At 42.7% G+C, this 20,490-nt stretch overlaps 1 protein-coding gene across 2 annotated transcripts in view; it reads right to left on the bottom strand.

Moving 5' to 3' along the window:
* LOC139559330 (type 2 phosphatidylinositol 4,5-bisphosphate 4-phosphatase) overlaps positions 1–20,086 on the bottom strand; it is a 32,400-nt gene extending 12,314 nt beyond the window's left edge. The window contains exons 1-3 of one of the 2 annotated variants that reach the window (XM_071375238.1): positions 19,823–20,086; positions 3,831–3,979; positions 109–215 (exon numbers count right to left, since the gene is read on the bottom strand). In XM_071375238.1, coding sequence (XP_071231339.1) covers positions 109–215; positions 3,831–3,979; positions 19,823–19,931 — 365 coding nt within the window. In that variant the 5' untranslated portion in view covers positions 19,932–20,086. The remainder of the gene's footprint in view (positions 1–108; positions 216–3,830; positions 3,980–19,822) is intronic. The other variant, XM_071375237.1, reaches the window with a different exon arrangement.
* Between the last annotated feature and the right edge of the window lie 404 nt (positions 20,087–20,490).

Raw genomic sequence — 20,490 nt, 5'->3', positions numbered from 1 at the left:
GGGCATCCTATCACCTACCAGTTGGGTCTGGGGCATCCTATCACCTACCAGTTGGGTCTGGGGCATCCTATCACCTACCAGTTGGGTCTGGGGCATCCTATCACCTACCAGTTGGGTCTGGGGCATCCTATCCTCCTAGATGAGTCTTTGCAGATGAGGAGACAGTTACAGGGACACCGTACATACTTCTTCCCAGTCGGTGGGTTTTTGATGGGCTGAAAGAAAGAAACCATTTTAAACCAGTTTTGAACCAGTTTTAAACCAGTTTTGCTATTGAATCCTCGTTGTAAAGGACACAGGCTGTATTTCCAACATCTGGTTCTTATTTAAAGCCTTTCATTGCTAGTAAATTACACAGTAACGTCACATAATAAAACACAATCACAGTAACACTGTCACGTGTGCTCCCTCTCCGGACTCTCGGTCACCAGGCTGCTCGTTATGACGCACACCATCGTTACACGCACCTGCGCGGCGTCAGACTCACCTGGACTCCCTCACTTTCCTGATTACCTCCCCTATATATGTCACTCCCTTTGGTTCCTTCCCAGGCATCACTGTTTCTGTTTCCTGTCTGTGTGCTGTTAGTGTTTCCTGTCTGTGTGCTGTTAGTGTTTCCTGTGTGTGTGCTGTTAGTGGTTCCTGTCTGTGTGCTGTTAGTGGTTCCTGTCTGTGTGCTGTTAGTGGTTCCTGTCTGTGTGCTGTTAGTGGTTCCTGTCTGTGTGCTGTTAGTGGTTCCTGTCTGTGTGCTGTTAGTGTTTCCTGTCTGTGTGCTGTTAGTGTTTCTTGCTTTGTGCTGTTAGTGGTTCCTGTCTGTGTGCTGTTAGTGGTTCCTGTCTGTGTGCTGTTAGTGTTTCCTGTCTGTGTGCTGTTAGTGTTTCCTGTCTGTGTGCTGTTAGTGTTTCTTGCTTTGTATTATGTTCCATTTATATTATTAACACTCACTCCCTGAACTTGCTTCCCAACTGTCATTACAGACTCTCGTTACAAACACGCTTATTCACAGGGGACACACCCAATTACATTCCAATTAGTTGGCCATTTTGCTGAGTCATGGCCCTGGATTCAAGTGTTACAAGCCCTGGTTGAGTTTAGACAGAGCAGAGCACGGCAGTACAAGACTGGTACTAACACCGTCTTGTTGAGGGGTCAGCCTCGGCACGCACGGATCGACTGACTGCCTATTTGATCCGTCTCAGCCGAGACGACTGAGGCGTTGGGAAACTACTGGCTGTCAGACATCAACTGCTGTGGTACTGTGGGTCCACGCTGTCGTAGAAGGAGGAACCATCTTTATAGCCTCCGTGAAAACCCAGACGGACCACCGCACTCACAATTTGTTTCACTTCACTTGTGGTACGTGAAACAGAATTTGAGCTCGCAAACATCTGTCTGGTTTAAGGAGGCTACAATCTTTACTCGTGTAACAACAAAACCCAACTCAACTCCATGACAGTTGTAGAGTAGTTACTACATTCGTATGTGACGACATGTTAATAAACCGTGTTGTTACACTGTTACGACACAGGACTAAGAGTTAACTCGTTTTGAAGCTAAGCTAGACTTATGAATGTGTATTTACAATGTAGCTGGTTTAAACTGTATTTAGCCATATAATACACCAGAAAGGCCCCAATGTGGTTAGAATCAGATCCATGGAGGAATACAGTAGGTGACAGTCATTGACAAGGACCATTAAACCACATCCATTGAATACGACAGGTCACACCCAGGTCTTCAGGATAGCTCTTCCACTCTCCCATCGGTCTCTAAGTCCATATCCCAAACAGCACCTTATTCCCTACATAGTATGCTACGTTGACCAGAACCTTATGGGCCTGGTGATCTAACCAGTGGACCGATAGGGTGTTATATGTACCCAGCTCTACTGACAGACAAACACATTAGCTCCCTGTCATTCAACGTGTGTGAGGGTGTGTGTGTGTGTGCCCACTGTGGGCTCATAGAACAGCCATCACAGTGGAGACTGAAGGATATCTAGTGTCTAGTTAGAATCCGTCTCCTAGACTCTGATCTGACGGTGACGTCACTACGGTGTGAATCCGTCTCCTAGACTCTGATCTGACGGGGACGTCACTACAGTGTGAATCCGTCTCCTAGACTCTGATCTGACGGGGACGTCACTACAGTGTGAATCCGTCTCCTAGACTCTGATCTGACGGTGACGTCACTACGGTGTGAATCCGTCTCCTAGACTCTGATCTGACGGGGACGTCACTACAGTGTGAATCCGTCTCCTAGACTCTGATCTGACGGTGACGTCACTACAGTGTGAATCCGTCTCCTAGACTCTGATCTGACGGTGACGTCACTACAGTGTGAATCCGTCTCCTAGACTCTGATCTGACGGTGACGTCACTACAGTGTGAATCCGTCTCCTAGACTCTGATCTGACGGGGACGTCACTACAGTGTGAATCCGTCTCCTAGACTCTGATCTGACGGGGACGTCACTACCGTGTGAATCCGTCTCCTAGACTCTGATCTGACGGTGACGTCACTACGGTGTGAATCCGTCTCCTAGACTCTGATCTGACTGGGACGTCACTACGGTGTGAATCCGTCTCCTAGACTCTGATCTGACGGGGACGTCACTACAGTGTGAATCCGTCTCCTAGACTCTGATCTGACGGGGACGTCACTACAGTGTGAATCCGTCTCCTAGACTCTGATCTGACGGTGACGTCACTACGGTGTGAATCCGTCTCCTAGACTCTGATCTGACGGGGACGTCACTACAGTGTGAATCCGTCTCCTAGACTCTGATCTGACGGTGACGTCACTACAGTGTGAATCCGTCTCCTAGACTCTGATCTGACGGTGACGTCACTACAGTGTGAATCCGTCTCCTAGACTCTGATCTGACGGTGACGTCACTACAGTGTGAATCCGTCTCCTAGACTCTGATCTGACGGTGACGTCACTACAGTGTGAATCCGTCTCCTAGACTCTGATCTGACGGGGACGTCACTACAGTGTGAATCCGTCTCCTAGACTCTGATCTGACGGGGACGTCACTACCGTGTGAATCCGTCTCCTAGACTCTGATCTGACGGTGACGTCACTACGGTGTGAATCCGTCTCCTAGACTCTGATCTGACTGGGACGTCACTACGGTGTGAATCCGTCTCCTAGACTCTGATCTGACGGGGACGTCACTACAGTGTGAATCCGTCTCCTAGACTCTGATCTGACGGGGACGTCACTACAGTGTGAATCCGTCTCCTAGACTCTGATCTGACGGTGACGTCACTACGGTGTGAATCCGTCTCCTAGACTCTGATCTGACGGGGACGTCACTACAGTGTGAATCCGTCTCCTAGACTCTGATCTGACGGTGACGTCACTACAGTGTGAATCCGTCTCCTAGACTCTGATCTGACGGTGACGTCACTACAGTGTGAATCCGTCTCCTAGATGTCCTGGAGTAATGGATCATATTACAACACAATGGTGTGTAACCCCGTCCTTGAGGTAGGATGATGGTGCTGAGAGAGATATGGAGAAACACAGAGAGAGAGAGACAGAGAACGAGAGAGAGACAGAACGAGAGAGAGAGACAGAGAGACAGAGAGAGAGACAGAGAGAGAGAGACAGAGAGAGACAGAGAGACAGAGAGAGACAGAGAGACAGAGAGACAGAGAGACAGAGAGACAGAGAGAGAGAGACAGAGAGAGAGAGAGACAGAGAGAGAGACACCAGTGAAGCAGCAGTAGGATGAGAATTGACGAAGCAGTAGAAGCATCATCATCAGTATCAGTAGGGAGTCTGCATGGTCTCACCACAAACACAAGTGCAGGTGAGTCTTACCGTGGCCTCGTTGCACACAGTACACTTCACCACGTGCTGATGAAGCTTGCCATCCAGGTTAATGAGGGACTGGCACACCCGGCAGTTGATGACGGGTACCCCCCCTGGGTCGGGACTGGCGATGGCTGTGTAGGGGGGGGGTAGTTCAGCTGGAGGGGAGAGACACACAGCACCTGGTTTAATGACACATTAGATACAGTTGATGACGGAAGTTTACACACACTTAGGTTGGAGTCATTAAAACTCGTTTTTCAACCACTCCACAAATTTCTTGTTTTGGCAAGTCGGTTGGGACATCTACTTTGTTCACGACACAAGTCATTTTCCCAACAATTGTTTACAGACAGGTTATTTCACTTATAATTCACTGTATCACAATTGAGCCTTTAAACAGCTTGGAAAATTCCAGAAAATGATGTCATGGCTTTAGAAGCTTCTGATAGGCTAATTGACATCATTTGAGTCAATTGGAGGTGTACCTGTGGATGTATTTCAAGGCCGACCTTCAAACTCAGTGCCTCTTTGCTTGACATCATGGGAAAATCAAAAGAAATCAGCCAAGACCTCAGAAAAATAATTGTAGACCTCCACAAGTCTGGTTCATCCTTGGGAGCAATTTCCAAACGCCTGAAGGTACCACGTTCATCTGTACAAACAATAGTATGCAAGTATAAACACCATGGGACCACGCAGCCGTCATACCGCTCAGGAAGGAGACGCGTTCTGTCTCCTAGAGATGAACGTACTTTGGTGTGAAAAGTGAAAATCAATCCCAGAATAACAGCAAAGGACCTTGTGAAGATGCTGGAGGAAACAGGTACAAAAGGATCTATATCCACAGTAAAACGAGTCCTATATCGACATAACCTGAAAGGCCGCTCAGCAAGGAAGAAGCCACTGCTCCAAAACCACCATAAAAAAGCCAGACTACGGTTTGCAACTGCACATGGGGACAAAGATCGTACTTTTTGGAGAAATGTCCTCTGGTCTAATGAAACAAATATAGAACTGTTTGGCCATAATGACCATCGTTATGTTTGGAGGAAAAAGGGGCAGCAGGTTTTTCACCTAGTCGCCGTGGGGATTTGAACCAGCGACCTTTCGGTTACTGGCCCATTGCTCTTAACCACTAGGCTACCTTGATGTAATGACATCGGACACAACTTCATGGCTTTCACTTCCATTTTCACTACCTTTTTCTTTAACTTTCGACCTGGGAGATGAGTGAAAATAAGGTGGGTTAGTTGACAGTCAAAGGGAAGGACTGGATTTACTTCCTGATGTCAATACATTGTGCATCCCCCCCCCCCCCCCTCTGGGTCAAAAAGCAGAACTGACCTATATATTTTTTTATACCTTTATTTACCTCGGCAAGTCAGTTAAGAACAAATTCTTATTTACAATGACGGCCTAGGAACAGTGGGTTAACTGCCCAACTCAACACACAGCCATTAATGTCTAAACCACTGGCAACAAAAGTGAGTACACCACTAAGTGAAAATGTCCAAATTGGGCCCAAAGTGTCAATATTTTGTGTGGCCACCATCATTTTCCAGCACTGCCTTTAACCCTCTTGGGCATGGAGTTCACCAGAGCTTCACAGGTTGCCACTGGAGTCCTCTTCCACTCCTCCATGACGACATCACGGAGCTGGTGGATGTTAGAGACCTTGCACTCCTCCACCTTCCGTTTGAGGATGCCCCACAGATGCTCAATAGGGTTTAGGTCTGGAGACATGCTTGGCCAGTCCATCACCTTTCCCCTCAGCTTCTTTAGCAAGGCAGTGGTCGTCTTGGAGGTGTGTTTGGGGTCGTTATCATGTTGGAATACTGCCCTGCGGCCCAGTCTCCGAAGGGAGGGGATCATGCTCTGCTTTAGTATGTCACAGTACATGTTAGCATTCATGGTTCCCTCAATGAACTGTAGCTCCCCAGTGCCGGCAGCACTCATGCAGCCCCAGACCATGACAGTCCCACCACCATGCCTGACTGTAGGCAAGACACACTTGTCTTTGTACTCCTCACCTGGTTGCCGCCACACACGCTTGACACCATCTGAACCAAATAAGTTTATCTTGGTCTCATCAGACCACAGGACATGGTTCCAGTAATCCATGTCCTTAGTCTGCTTGTCTTCAGCAAACTGTTTGCGGGCTTTCTTGTGCATCATCTTTAGAAGAGGCTTCCTTCTGGGACGACAGCCATGCAGACCAATTTGATGCAGTGTGCGGCGTATGGTCTGAGCACTGACAGGCTGACCCCCCCACTCCTTCAACCTCTGCAGCAATGCTGGCAGCACTCATACGTCTATTTCCCAAAGACAACCTCTGGATATGACGCTGAGCACGTGCACTCAACTTCTTTGGTCGACCATGGCGAGGCCTGTTCTGAGTGGAACCTGTCCAGTTAAACCGCTGTATGGTCTTGGCCACCGTGCTGCAGCTCAGTTTCAGGGTCTTGCCAATCTTCTTATAGCCCAGGCCATCTTTATGTAGAGCAACTATTCTTTTTTTCAGATCCTCAGAGAGTTCTTTGCCATGAGGTGCCATGTTGAACTTCCAGTGACCAGTCAGTATGAGGGAGTGTGAGAGCGATGACACCACATTTAACACACCTGCTCCCCATTCACACCTGAGACCTTGTAACACTAACGAGTCACATGACACCGGGGAGGGAAAATGGATAATTGGGCCCAATTTGGACATTTTCACTTAGGGGTGTACTCACTTTTGTTGCCAGCGGTTTAGACATTAATGGCTGTGTGTTGAGTTATTTTGAGGGGACAGCAAATTTACACTGTTATACAAGCTGTACACTCACTACTTTATATTGTAGCAAAGTGTCATTTCTTCAGTGTTGTCACATGAAAAGATATACTCAAATATTTACAAAAATGTGAGGGGTGTACTCACTTTTGTGATATACTGTATCCACGATAATTGAGAATTTCAATAAGCATTTCTCTACGGCTGGCCATGCTTTCCACCTGGCTACCTATACCCTGGTCAACTGCCCGGCACCCTCCACAGCAACCCACCAAAGCCCCCACCATTTCTCCTTCACCCAAATCCAGATAGCTGATGTTCTGAAAGAGCTGCAAAATCTGGTCCCCTACAAATCAGCCGGGCTAGACAATCTGGACCCTCTCTTTCTAAAAGTATCTGCCGAAATTGTTGCAACCCCTATTACTAGCCTGTTCAACCTGTCTTTCATACCGTCTGAGATTCCCAAAGGTTGGAAAGCTGCCGCTTTCCGTTAACGGTGCTAACACACGACCAGATTAAATACACCTCTGGTGCTAACACACGACCAGATGAAATACACCTCTGGTGCTAACACACGACCAGATTAAATACACCTCTGGTTCTAACACACGACCAGATTAAATACACCTCTGGTGCTAACACACGACCAGATTAAATACACCTCTGGTGCTAACACACGACCAGATTAAATACACCTCTGGTTCTAACACACGACCAGATTAAATACACCTCTGGTTCTAACACACGACCAGATTAAATACACCTATGGTGCTAACACACGACCAGATTAAATACACCTCTGGAGCTAACACACGACCAGATTAAATACACCTCTGGAGCTAACACACGACCAGATTAAATACACCTCTGGTGCTAACACACGACCAGATTAAATACACCTCTGGTGCTAACACACGACCAGATTAAATACACCTCTGGTTCTAACACACGACCAGATTAAATACACCTCTGGTTCTAACACACGACCAGATTAAATACACCTCTGGTGCTAACACACGACCAGATTAAATACACCTCTGGTGCTAACACACGACCAGATTAAATACACCTCTGGTGCTAACACACGACCAGATTAAATACACCTCTGGTGCTAACACACGACCAGATTAAATACACCTCTGGTGCTAACACACGACCAGATTAAATACACCTCTGGTGCTAACACACGACCAGATTAAATACACCTCTGGAGCTAACACACGACCAGATTAAATACACCTCTGGTGCTAACACACGACCAGATTAAATATACCTCTGGAGCTAACACACGACCAGATTAAATACACCTCTGGAGCTAACACACGACCAGATAAAATACACCTCTGGTGCTAACACACGACCAGATTAAATACACCTCAAGTGCTAACACACGACCAGATTAAATACACCTCTGGTTCTAACACACGACCAGATTAAATACACCTCTGGAGCTAACACACGACCAGATTAAATACACCTCTGGACCTAACACACGACCAGATTAAATACACCTCTGGTGCTAACACACGACCAGATTAAATACACCTCTGGTGCTAACACACGACCAGATTAAATACACCTCTGGAGCTAACACACGACCAGATTAAATACACCTCTGGTGCTAACACACGACCAGATTAAATACACCTCTGGTGCTAACACACGACCAGATTAAATACACCTCTGGAGCTAACACACGACCAGATTAAATACACCTCTGGAGCTAACACACGACCAGATTAAATACACCTCTGGTGCTAACACACGACCAGATTAAATACACCTCTGGTGCTAACACACGACCAGATTAAATACACCTCTGGAGCTAACACACGACCAGATTAAATACACCTCTGGTGCTAACACACGACCAGATTAAATACACCTCTGGTGCTAACACACGACCAGATTAAATACACCTCTGGTGCTAACACACGACCAGATTAAATACACCTCTGGAGCTAACACACGACCAGATTAAATACACCTCTGGAGCTAACACACGACCAGATTAAATACACCTCTGGTGCTAACACACGACCAGATTAAATACACCTCTGGTGCTAACACACGACCAAATTAAATACACCTCTGGAGCTAACACACGACCAGATTAAATACACCTCTGGTGCTAACACACGACCAGATTAAATACACCTCTGGAGCTAACACACGACCAGATTAAATACACCTCTGGTTCTAACACACGACCAGATTAAATACACCTCTGGTTCTAACACACGACCAGATTAAATACACCTCTGGTGCTAACACACGACCAGATTAAATACACCTCTGGAGCTAACACACGACCAGATTAAATACACCTCTGGAGCTAACACATAGTCTGCCCTCTCTCGTCTGCCCTCTCTCGTCTGCCCTCTCTCGTCTGCCCTCTCTCGTCTGCCCTCTCAGGCCAAACACATGGTTTCTATGTATATCAAACACATGGTTTCTATGTACACCAAACACATGGTTTCCATGGTTTCTATGTGTTTGATTTCTTTCCATTCGCTCTGTTCCAGACATTATTATGAGCCGTCCTCCCCTCAACAGCCCCCACTGATGTCAGCTAACAAGTTTTGGATTGGTAATTAGCTTAGCCAGCTACCTAAACTTGTAGTAATCATGGCCGAATACACAGGGGCACCCCATTGATTCTGTTAGTCACCCTGACCTCCAGGGGCACCCCATTGATTCTGTGAGTCACCCTGACCTCCAGGGGCACCCCATTGATTATGTTAGTCACCCTGACCTCCAGGGGCACCCCATTGATTCTGTTAGTCACCCTGACCTCCAGGGGCACCCCATTGATTCTGTTAGTCACCCTGACCTCACCCTGACCTCCAGGGGCACCCCATTGATTATGTTAGTCACCCTGACCTCACCCTGACCTCCAGGGGCACCCCATTGATTCTGTTCGTCACCCTGACCTCCAGGGGCACCCCATTGATTCTGTTAGTCACCCTGACCTCCAGGGGCACCCCATTGATTATGTTAGTCACCCTGACCTCCAGGGGCACCCCATTGATTCTGTTAGTCACCCTGACCTCCAGGGGCACCCCATTGATTCTGTTCGTCACCCTGACCTCACCCTGACCTCCAGGGGCACCCCATTGATTCTGTTAGTCACCCTGACCTCCAGGGGCACCCCATTGATTCTGTTCGTCACCCTGACCTCCAGGGGCACCCCATTGATTCTGTTCGTCACCCTGACCTCCAGGGGCACCCCATTGATTCTGTTCGTCACCCTGACCTCCAGGGGCACCCCATTGATTCTGTTCGTCACCCTGACCTCCAGGGGCACCCCATTGATTCTGTTCGTCACCCTGACCTCCAGGGGCACCCCATTGATTCTGTTAGTCACCCTGACCTCCAGGGGCACCCCATTGATTCTGTTAGTCACCCTGACCTCCAGGGGCACCCCATTGATTCTGTTAGTCACCCTGACCTCCAGGGGCACCCCATTGATTCTGTTAGTCACCCTGACCTCCAGGGGCACCCCATTGATTCTGTTCGTCACCCTGACCTCCAGGGGCACCCCATTGATTCTGTTAGTCACCCTGACCTCCAGGGGCACCCCATTGATTCTGTTAGTCACCCTGACCTCCAGGGGCACCCCATTGATTCTGTTAGTCACCCTGACCTCCAGGGGCACCCCATTGATTCTGTTAGTCACCCTGACCTCCAGGGGCACCCCATTGATTCTGTTAGTCACCCTGACCTCCAGGGGCACCCCATTGATTCTGTTAGTCACCCTGACCTCCAGGGGCACCCCATTGATTCTGTTAGTCACCCTGATCTCCAGGGGCACCCCATTGATTCTGTGAGTCACTCTGACCTCCAGGGGCACCCCATTGATTCTGTGAGTCACTCTGACCTCCAGGGGGACCCCACCTCCAGGGGGACCCCCAAAAGGCTAGAGCCGGCTCTGGGCCCCTGCTCTGGTCAAAAGTAGTGCACCATAATGGGAAAAGGGTTCCATTAGGAATGTAGTCTCTGTGTTCTAACTCTGCACCATAATGGGAAAAGGGTTCCATTTAGAATGTAGTCTCTGTGTTTTAACTCTGCACCATAATGGGAAAAGGGTTCCATTTAGAATGTAGTCTCTGTGTTCTAACTCTGCACCATAATGGGAAAAGGGTTCCATTTAGAATGTAGTCTCTGTGTTCTAACTCTGCACCATAATGGGAAAAGGGTTCCATTTAGAATGTAGTCTCTGTGTTCTAACTGTGCACCATAATGGGAAAAGGGTTCCATTTAGAATGTAGTCTCTGTGTTCTAACTCTGCACCATAATGGGAAAAGGGTTCCATTTAGAATGTAGTCTCTGTGTTCTAACTGTGCACCATAATGGGAAAAGGGTTCCATTTAGAATGTAGTCTCTGTGTTCTAACTCTGCACCATAATGGGAAAAGGGTTCCATTTAGAATGTAGTCTCTGTGTTCTAACTCTGCACCATAATGGGAAAAGGGGTCCATTTAGAATGTAGTCTCTGTGTTCTAACTCTGCACCATAATGGGAAAAGGGTTCCATTTAGAATGTAGTCTCTGTGTTCTAACTCTGCACCATAATGGGAAAAGGGTTCCATTTAGAATGTAGTCTCTGTGTTCTAACTGTGCACCATAATGGGAAAAGGGTTCCATTTAGAATGTAGTCTCTGTGTTCTAACTGTGCACCATAATGGGAAAAGGGTTCCATTTAGAATGTAGTCTCTGTGTTCTAACTGTGCACCATAATGGGAAATGGGTTCCATTTAGAATGTAGTCTCTGTGTTCTAACTGTGCACCATAATGGGAAAAGGGTTCCATTTAGAATGTAGTCTCTGTGTTCTAACTCTGCACCATAATGGGAAAAGGGTTCCATTTAGAATGTAGTCTCTGTGTTCTAACTGTGCACCATAATGGGAAAAGGGTTCCATTTAGAATGTAGTCTCTGTGTTCTAACTGTGCACCATAATGGGAAAAGGGTTCCATTTAGAATGTAGTCTCTGTGTTCTAACTCTGCACCATAATGGGAAAAGGGTTCCATTTAGAATGTAGTCTCTGTGTTCTAACTCTGCACCATAATGGGAAAAGGGTTCCATTTAGAATGTAGTCTCTGTGTTCTAACTCTGCACCATAATGGGAAAAGGGTTCCATTTAGAATGTAGTCTCTGTGTTCTAACTGTGCACCATAATGGGAAAAGGGTTCCATTTAGAATGTAGTCTCTGTGTTCTAACTGTGCACCATAATGGGAAAAGGGTTCCATTTAGAATGTAGTCTCTGTGTTCTAACTGTGCACCATAATGGGAAAAGGGTTCCATTTAGAATGTAGTCTCTGTGTTCTAACTGTGCACCATAATGGGAAAAGGGTTCCATTTAGAATGTAGTCTCTGTGTTCTAACTGTGCACCATAATGGGAAAAGGGTTCCATTTAGAATGTAGTCTCTGTGTTCTAACTGTGCACCATAACGGGAAAAGGGTTCCATTTAGAATGTAGTCTATGTGTTCTAACTCTGCACCATAATGGGAAAAGGGTTCCATTTAGAATGTAGTCTATGTGTTCTAACTGAGATCAGGCCAGCTCAGTAGAAAAGCGTGTCTTGACAAAGACGTGTGGTTTACTCTAGGTTAGTAGGCTCTCCAGTCATTTCAATGGGGGCACATGCTGATTTCAACACGGGGCTGTTACATTTGAAACGTGTAGCCCCATCCGATCATATCCTTTTAGAAGACGTGTAAACAGTATTACCCAGCATCATATCCTTTTAGAAGACGTGTAAACATTATTACCCAGCATCATATCCTTTTAGAAGACGTGTAAACATTATTACCCAGCATCATATCCTTTTAGAAGACGTGTAAACATTAATACCCAGCATCATATCCTTTTAGAAGACGTGTAAACATTATTACCCAGCATCATATCCTTTTAGAAGACGTGTAAACATTATTACCCAGCATCATATCCTTTTAGAAGACGTGTAAACATTAATACCCAGCATCATATCCTTTTAGAAGACGTGTAAACAGTATTACCCAGCATCATATCCTTTTACAAGACTTGTAAACATTAATACCCAGCATCATATCCTTTTAGAAGACTTGTAAACAGTATTACCCAGCATCATATCCTTTTAGAAGACGTGTAAACATTATTACCCAGCATCATATCCTTTTAGAAGACGTGTAAACATTAATACCCAGCATCATATCCTTTTAGAAGACTTGTAAACAGTATTACCCAGCATCATATCCTTTTAGAAGACGTGTAAACATTAATACCCAGCATCATATCCTTTTAGATGACGTGTAAACATTATTACCCAGCATCATATCCTTTTAGAAGACGTGTAAACATTATTACCCAGCATCATATCCTTTTAGAAGACGTGTAAACATTAATACCCAGCATCATATCCTTTTAGATGACGTGTAAACATTAATACCCAGCATCATATCCGTTTAGAAGACGTGTAAACATTATTACCCAGCATCATATCCTTTTAGAAGACGTGTAAACATTAATACCCAGCATCATATCCGTTTAGAAGACGTGTAAACAGTATTACCCAGCATCATATCCTTTTAGAAGACGTGTAAACAGTATTACCCAGCATCATATCCTTTTAGAAGAAGTGTAAACATTATTACCCAGCATCATATCCTTTTAGAAGACGTGTAAACATTAATACCCAGCATCATATCCTTTTAGATGACGTGTAAACATTAATACCCAGCATCATATCCGTTTAGAAGACGTGTAAACATTATTACCCAGCATCATATCCTTTTAGAAGACGTGTAAACATTAATACCCAGCATCATATCCGTTTAGAAGACGTGTAAACATTATTACCCAGCATCATATCCTTTTAGAAGACTTGTAAACATTAATACCCAGCATCATATCCTTTTAGAAGACGTGTAAACATTATTACCCAGCATCATATCCGTTTAGAAGACGTGTAAACATTATTACCCAGCATCATATCCTTTTAGAAGACGTGTAAACATTAATACCCAGCATCATATCCTTTTAGAAGACGTGTAAACAGTATTACCCAGCATCATATCCTTTTAGAAGACGTGTAAACATTATTACCCAGCATCATATCCTTTTAGAAGACGTGTAAACAGTATTACCCAGCATCATATCCTTTTAGAAGACGTGTAAACAGTATTACCCAGCATCATATCCTTTTAGAAGACGTGTAAACAGTATTACCCAGCATCATATCCTTTTAGAAGACGTGTAAACAGTATTACCCAGCATCATATCCTTTTAGAAGACGTGTAAACAGTATTACCCAGCATCATATCCTTTTAGAAGACGTGTAAACATTAATACCCAGCATCATATCCTTTTAGAAGACGTGTAAACAGTATTACCCAGCATCATATCCTTTTAGAAGACGTGTAAACATTAATACCCAGCATCATATCCTTTTAGAAGACGTGTAAACATTATTACCCAGCATCATATCCGTTTAGAAGAAGTGTAAACATTATTACCCAGCATCATATCCTTTTAGAAGACGTGTAAACATTATTACCCAGCATCATATCCTTTTAGAAGACGTGTAAACATTAATACCCAGCATCATATCCTTTTAGAAGACGTGTAAACATTATTACCCAGCATCATATCCGTTTAGAAGACGTGTAAACAGTATTACCCAGCATCATATCCTTTTAGAAGACGTGTAAACAGTATTACCCAGCATCATATCCTTTTAGAAGACGTGTAAACAGTATTACCCAGCATCATATCCTTTTAGAAGACGTGTAAACATTAATACCCAGCATCATATCATTTTAGAAGACGTGTAAACAGTATTACCCAGCATCATATCCTTTTAGAAGATGTGTAAACATTAATACCCAGCATCATATCCTTTTAGAAGACGTGTAAACAGTATTACCCAGCATCATATCCTTTTAGAAGACGTGTAAACATTAATACCCAGCATCATATCCTTTTAGAAGACGTGTAAACAGTATTACCCAGCATCATATCCTTTTAGAAGACGTGTAAACATTAATACCCAGCATCATATCCGTTTAGAAGACGTGTAAACAGTATTACCCAGCATCAAATCCTTTTAGATGACGTGTAAACATTATTACCCAGCATCATATCCTTTTAGAAGACGTGTAAACATTATTACCCAGCATCATATCCTTTTAGAAGACGTGTAAACATTATTACCCAGCATCATATCCTTTTAGAAGACGTGTAAACAGTATTACCCAGCATCATATCCTTTTAGAAGACGTGTAAACAGTATTACCCAGCATCATATCCTTTTAGAAGACGTGTAAACATTAATACCCAGCATCATATCCTTTTAGAAGACGTGTAAACATTAATACCCAGCATCATATCCTTTTAGAAGACGTGTAAACATTAATACCCAGCATCATATCCTTTTAGAAGACGTGTAAACATTAATACCCAGCATCATATCCTTTTAGAAGACGTGTAAACATTATTACCCGGCATCATATCCTTTTAGAAGACGTATAAACAGTATTACCCGGCATCATATCCTTTTAGAAGACGTGTAAACATTATTACCCGGCATCATATCCTTTTAGAAGACGTGTAAACATTATTACCCAGCATCATATCCTTTTAGAAGAAGTGTAAACATTATTACCCAGCATCATATCCTTTTAGAAGACGTATAAACATTATTACCCAGCATCATATCCTTTTAGAAGACGTGTAAACATTAATACCCAGCATCATATCCTTTTAGAAGACGTGTAAACAGTATTACCCAGCATCATATCCTTTTAGAAGACGTATAAACATTAATACCCAGCATCATATCCTTTTAGAAGACGTGTAAACATTAAAACCCAGCATCATATCTTTTTAGAAGACGTGTAAACATTATTACCCAGCATCATATCCTTTTAGAAGACGTATAAACATTATTACCCAGCATCATATCCTTTTAGAAGAAGTGTAAACATTATTACCCAGCATCATATCCTTTTAGAAGACGTGTAAACATTAATACCCAGCATCATATCCTTTTAGATGACGTGTAAACATTAATACCCAGCATCATATCCTTTTAGAAGACGTGTAAACAGTATTACCCAGCATCATATCCTTTTAGAAGACGTGTAAACATTAATACCCAGCATCATATCCTTTTAGAAGACGTGTAAACATTATTACCCAGCATCATATCCTTTTAGAAGACGTGTAAACATTATTACCCAGCATCATATCCTTTTAGAAGACGTGTAAACATTAATACCCAGCATCATATCCTTTTAGAAGACGTGTAAACATTATTACCCAGCATCATATCCTTTTAGAAGACGTGTAAACAGTATTACCCAGCATCATATCCTTTTAGAAGACTTGTAAACATTAATACCCAGCATCATATCCTTTTAGAAGACGTGTAAACAGTATTACCCAGCATCATATCCTTTTAGAAGACGTGTAAACATTATTACCCAGCATCATATCCTTTTAGAACACGTGTAAACATTAATACCCAGCATCATATCCTTTTAGAAGACGTGTAAACATTAATACCCAGCATCATATCCTTTTAGAAGACGTGTAAACATTATTACCCAGCATCATATCCTTTTAGAAGACGTGTAAACAGTATTACCCAGCATCATATCCTTTTAGAAGACGTGTAAACATTATTACCCAGCATCATATCCTTTTAGAACACGTGTAAACATTAATACCCAGCATCATATCCTTTTAGAAGACGTGTAAACATTAATACCCAGCATCATATCCTTTTAGAAGACGTGTAAACATTATTACCCAGCATCATATCCTTTTAGAAGACGTGTAAACAGTATTACCCAGCATCATATCCTTTTAGAAGACGTGTAAACAGTATTACCCAGCATCATATCCTTTTAGATGACGTGTAAACATTAATACCCAGCATCATATCCTTTTAGAAGACGTGTAAACAGTATTACCCAGCATCATATCCTTTTAGAAGACGTGTAAACATTAATACCCAGCATCATATCCTTTTAGAAGACGTGTAAACATTATTACCCAGCATCATATCCTTTTAGAAGACGTGTAAACATTATTACCCAGCATCATATCCTTTTAGAAGACGTGTAAACATTAATACCCAGCATCATATCCTTTTAGAAGACGTGTAAACATTATTACCCAGCATCATATCCTTTTAGAAGACGTGTAAACAGTATTACCCAGCATCATATCCTTTTAGAAGACTTGTAAACATTAATACCCAGCATCATATCCTTTTAGAAGACGTGTAAACAGTATTACCCAGCATCATATCCTTTTAGAAGACGTGTAAACATTATTACCCAGCATCATATCCTTTTAGAACACGTGTAAACATTAATACCCAGCATCATATCCTTTTAGAAGACGTGTAAACATTAATACCCAGCATCATATCCTTTTAGAAGACGTGTAAACATTAATACCCAGCATCATATCCTTTTAGAAGACGTGTAAACATTAATACCCAGCATCATATCCTTTTAGAAGACGTGTAAACATTATTACCCAGCATCATATCCTTTTAGAAGACGTGTAAACAGTATTACCCAGCATCATATCCTTTTAGAAGACTTGTAAACATTAATACCCAGCATCATATCCTTTTAGAAGACGTGTAAACAGTATTACCCAGCATCATATCCTTTTAGAAGACTTGTAAACATTAATACCCAGCATCATATCCTTTTAGAAGACGTGTAAACATTATTACCCAGCATCATATCCTTTTAGAAGACGTGTAAACAGTATTACCCAGCATCATATCCTTTTAGAAGACGTGTAAACATTATTACCCAGCATCATATCCTTTTAGAAGACGTGTAAACATTAATACCCAGCATCATATCCTTTTAGAAGACGTGTAAACATTATTACCCGGCATCATATTCTTTTAGAAGACGTGTAAACATTAATACCCAGCATCATATCCTTTTAGAAGACGTGTAAACATTAATACCCAGCATCATATCCGTTTAGAAGACGTGTAAACAGTATTACCCAGCATCATATCCTTTTAGAAGACGTGTAAACATTAATACCCAGCATCATATCCTTTTAGAAGACGTGTAAACAGTATTACCCAGCATCATATCCTTTTAAAAGAAGTGTAAACATTAATACCCAGCATCATATCCTTTTAGAAGACGTGTAAACAGTATTACCCAGCATCATATCCTTTTAGAAGAAGTGTAAACATTAATACCCAGCATCATATCCTTTTAGAAGACTTGTAAACAGTATTACCCAGCATCATATCCTTTTAGAAGAAGTGTAAACATTAATACCCAGCATCATATCATTTTAGAAGACGTGTAAACAGTATTACCCAGCATCATATCCTTTTAGAAGACGTGTAAACATTATTACCCAGCATCATATCCTTTTAGAAGACGTGTAAACAGTATTACCCAGCATCATATCCTTTTAGAAGACGTGTAAACAGTATTACCCAGCATCATATCCTTTTAGAAGACGTGTAAACAGTATTACCCAGCATCATATCCTTTTAGAAGACGTGTAAACAGTATTACCCAGCATCATATCCTTTTAGAAGACGTGTAAACAGTATTACCCAGCATCATATCCTTTTAGAAGACGTGTAAACAGTATTACCCAGCATCATATCCTTTTAGAAGACTTGTAAACATTAATACCCAGCATCATATCCTTTTAGAAGACGTGTAAACATTATTACCCAGCATCATATCCTTTTAGAAGACGTGTAAACAGTATTACCCAGCATCATATCCTTTTAGAAGACGTGTAAACATTAATACCCAGCATCATATCCTTTTAGAAGACGTGTAAACATTATTACCCAGCATCATATCCTTTTAGAAGACGTGTAAACATTAATACCCAGCATCATATCCTTTTAGAAGACGTGTAAACATTATTACCCGGCATCATATCCTTTTAGAAGACGTGTAAACATTAATACCCAGCATCATATCCTTTTAGAAGACGTGTAAACAGTATTACCCAGCATCATATCCTTTTAGAAGACGTGTAAACAGTATTACCCAGCATCATATCCTTTTAGAAGACGTGTAAACAGTATTACCCAGCATCATATCCTTTTAGAAGACGTGTAAACATTATTACCCAGCATCATATCCTTTTAGAAGACGTGTAAACAGTATTACCCAGCATCATATCCTTTTAGAAGACGTGTAAACATTAATACCCAGCATCATATCCTTTTAGAAGACGTGTAAACAGTATTACCCAGCATCATATCCTTTTAGAAGAAGTGTAAACATTAATACCCAGCATCATATCCTTTTAGAAGACGTGTAAACAGTATTACCCAGCATCATATCCTTTTAGAAGACGTGTAAACATTATTACCCAGCATCATATCCTTTTAGAAGACGTGTAAACAGTATTACCCAGCATCATATCCTTTTAGAAGACGTGTAAACATTATTACCCAGCATCATATCCTTTTAGAAGACGTGTAAACATTATTACCCAGCATCATATCCTTTTAGAAGACGTGTAAACATTATTACCCAGCATCATATCCTTTTAGAAGACGTATAAACATTATTACCCATCATCATATCCTTTTAGAAGAAGTGTAAACATTATTACCCAGCATCATATCCTTTTAGAAGACGTGTAAACAGTATTACCCAGCATCATATCCTTTTAGAAGAAGTGTAAACATTAATACCCAGCATCATATCCTTTTAGAAGAAGTGTAAACATTAATACCCAGCATCATATCCTTTTAGAAGAAGTGTAAACATTAATACCCAGCATCATATCCTTTTAGAAGACGTGTAAACATTATTACCCAGCATCATATCCTTTTAGAAGACGTGTAAACATTATTACCCAGCATCATATCCTTTTAGAAGACGTGTAAACATTATTACCCAGCATCATATCCTTTTAGAAGACGTGTAAACATTATTACCCAGCATCATATCCTTTTAGAAGAAGTGTAAACATTAATACCCAGCAACACAGATCGTGATGCGAGTCATTTCTGCAGAATACTGAAATGACAACTGGAATTTTTCTGAAAATATTCGGCTAGGCCTTCAACTGCAAGCTCAACCGTTTGGTTTCTGACTGATGCCCTTCTCTTGCCCGTTACAATTTAACGCACTACGTAAAAAAAATCATGCTCAACACGATACTCCCAAAATGATTCAGCATTCATGGGGGTTGTCATAGCCTAAAGTCGGTTTACCTCTCGGGCTCGTGTCCTGCAGGTACGAAGGCGGTCCCGACGGTGTGACATTCCCGGAGTTCGGTGCTGATAGCAGCGGGGACCGTTCATCCATGCCTTCGTCGGCCATGGCGGCAGCAGTTCACCCAAACCAGACGAATAAACGACGAGAAGAACTACAGCCGATGCGGCGGAGCCTCTCCTCTGGCCAGTGTTTCCTTGGGAGGGGGGCGGCCAGCAGATCCGTGGTAGCCTACTGCTCCGGCGAGGGCACTTCCTCGGAGGTGGAGCTACAGAGACCTAAACGGGACCGGGTGGGAGGGTTATGAGCAACTGAATGCAGAGAGAGAGCCAGACAACCCAACCCGTTCCCCTCAGGCACAGTGTTGGCATGCCATTTAGTAGGCCTGCAAAGTAGACTAAATCAGCATGTTAATTCTTTGAGATACAGTTTACACCCTCCAGAATGATAGATTTGAGAAATAATATACTACTAGGGGCTACTGCAGACAGGTTATGTTATACTGTATTATATGTTTAAAACATTAAATAAAACTATCCAAGAATATTCAATATTATTTTCTGATCTTGGTGGTAGATGAGGTGTTTTCTTCGTGAAAAAGCGGTTTGGGTGTCTAGAAAAAAAGCACTATATAAATTCAATCAATGAATGATCTTTTCTGTTTTAT

This window comes from Salvelinus alpinus, chromosome 29, assembly GCF_045679555.1.
Source record: "Salvelinus alpinus chromosome 29, SLU_Salpinus.1, whole genome shotgun sequence".
Classification (NCBI taxonomy): Eukaryota; Metazoa; Chordata; class Actinopteri; order Salmoniformes; family Salmonidae; genus Salvelinus; species Salvelinus alpinus.
The sequence above is the reverse complement of the archived record's forward strand: the minus strand, read 5'-3'. Positions and strand labels throughout refer to the sequence as shown.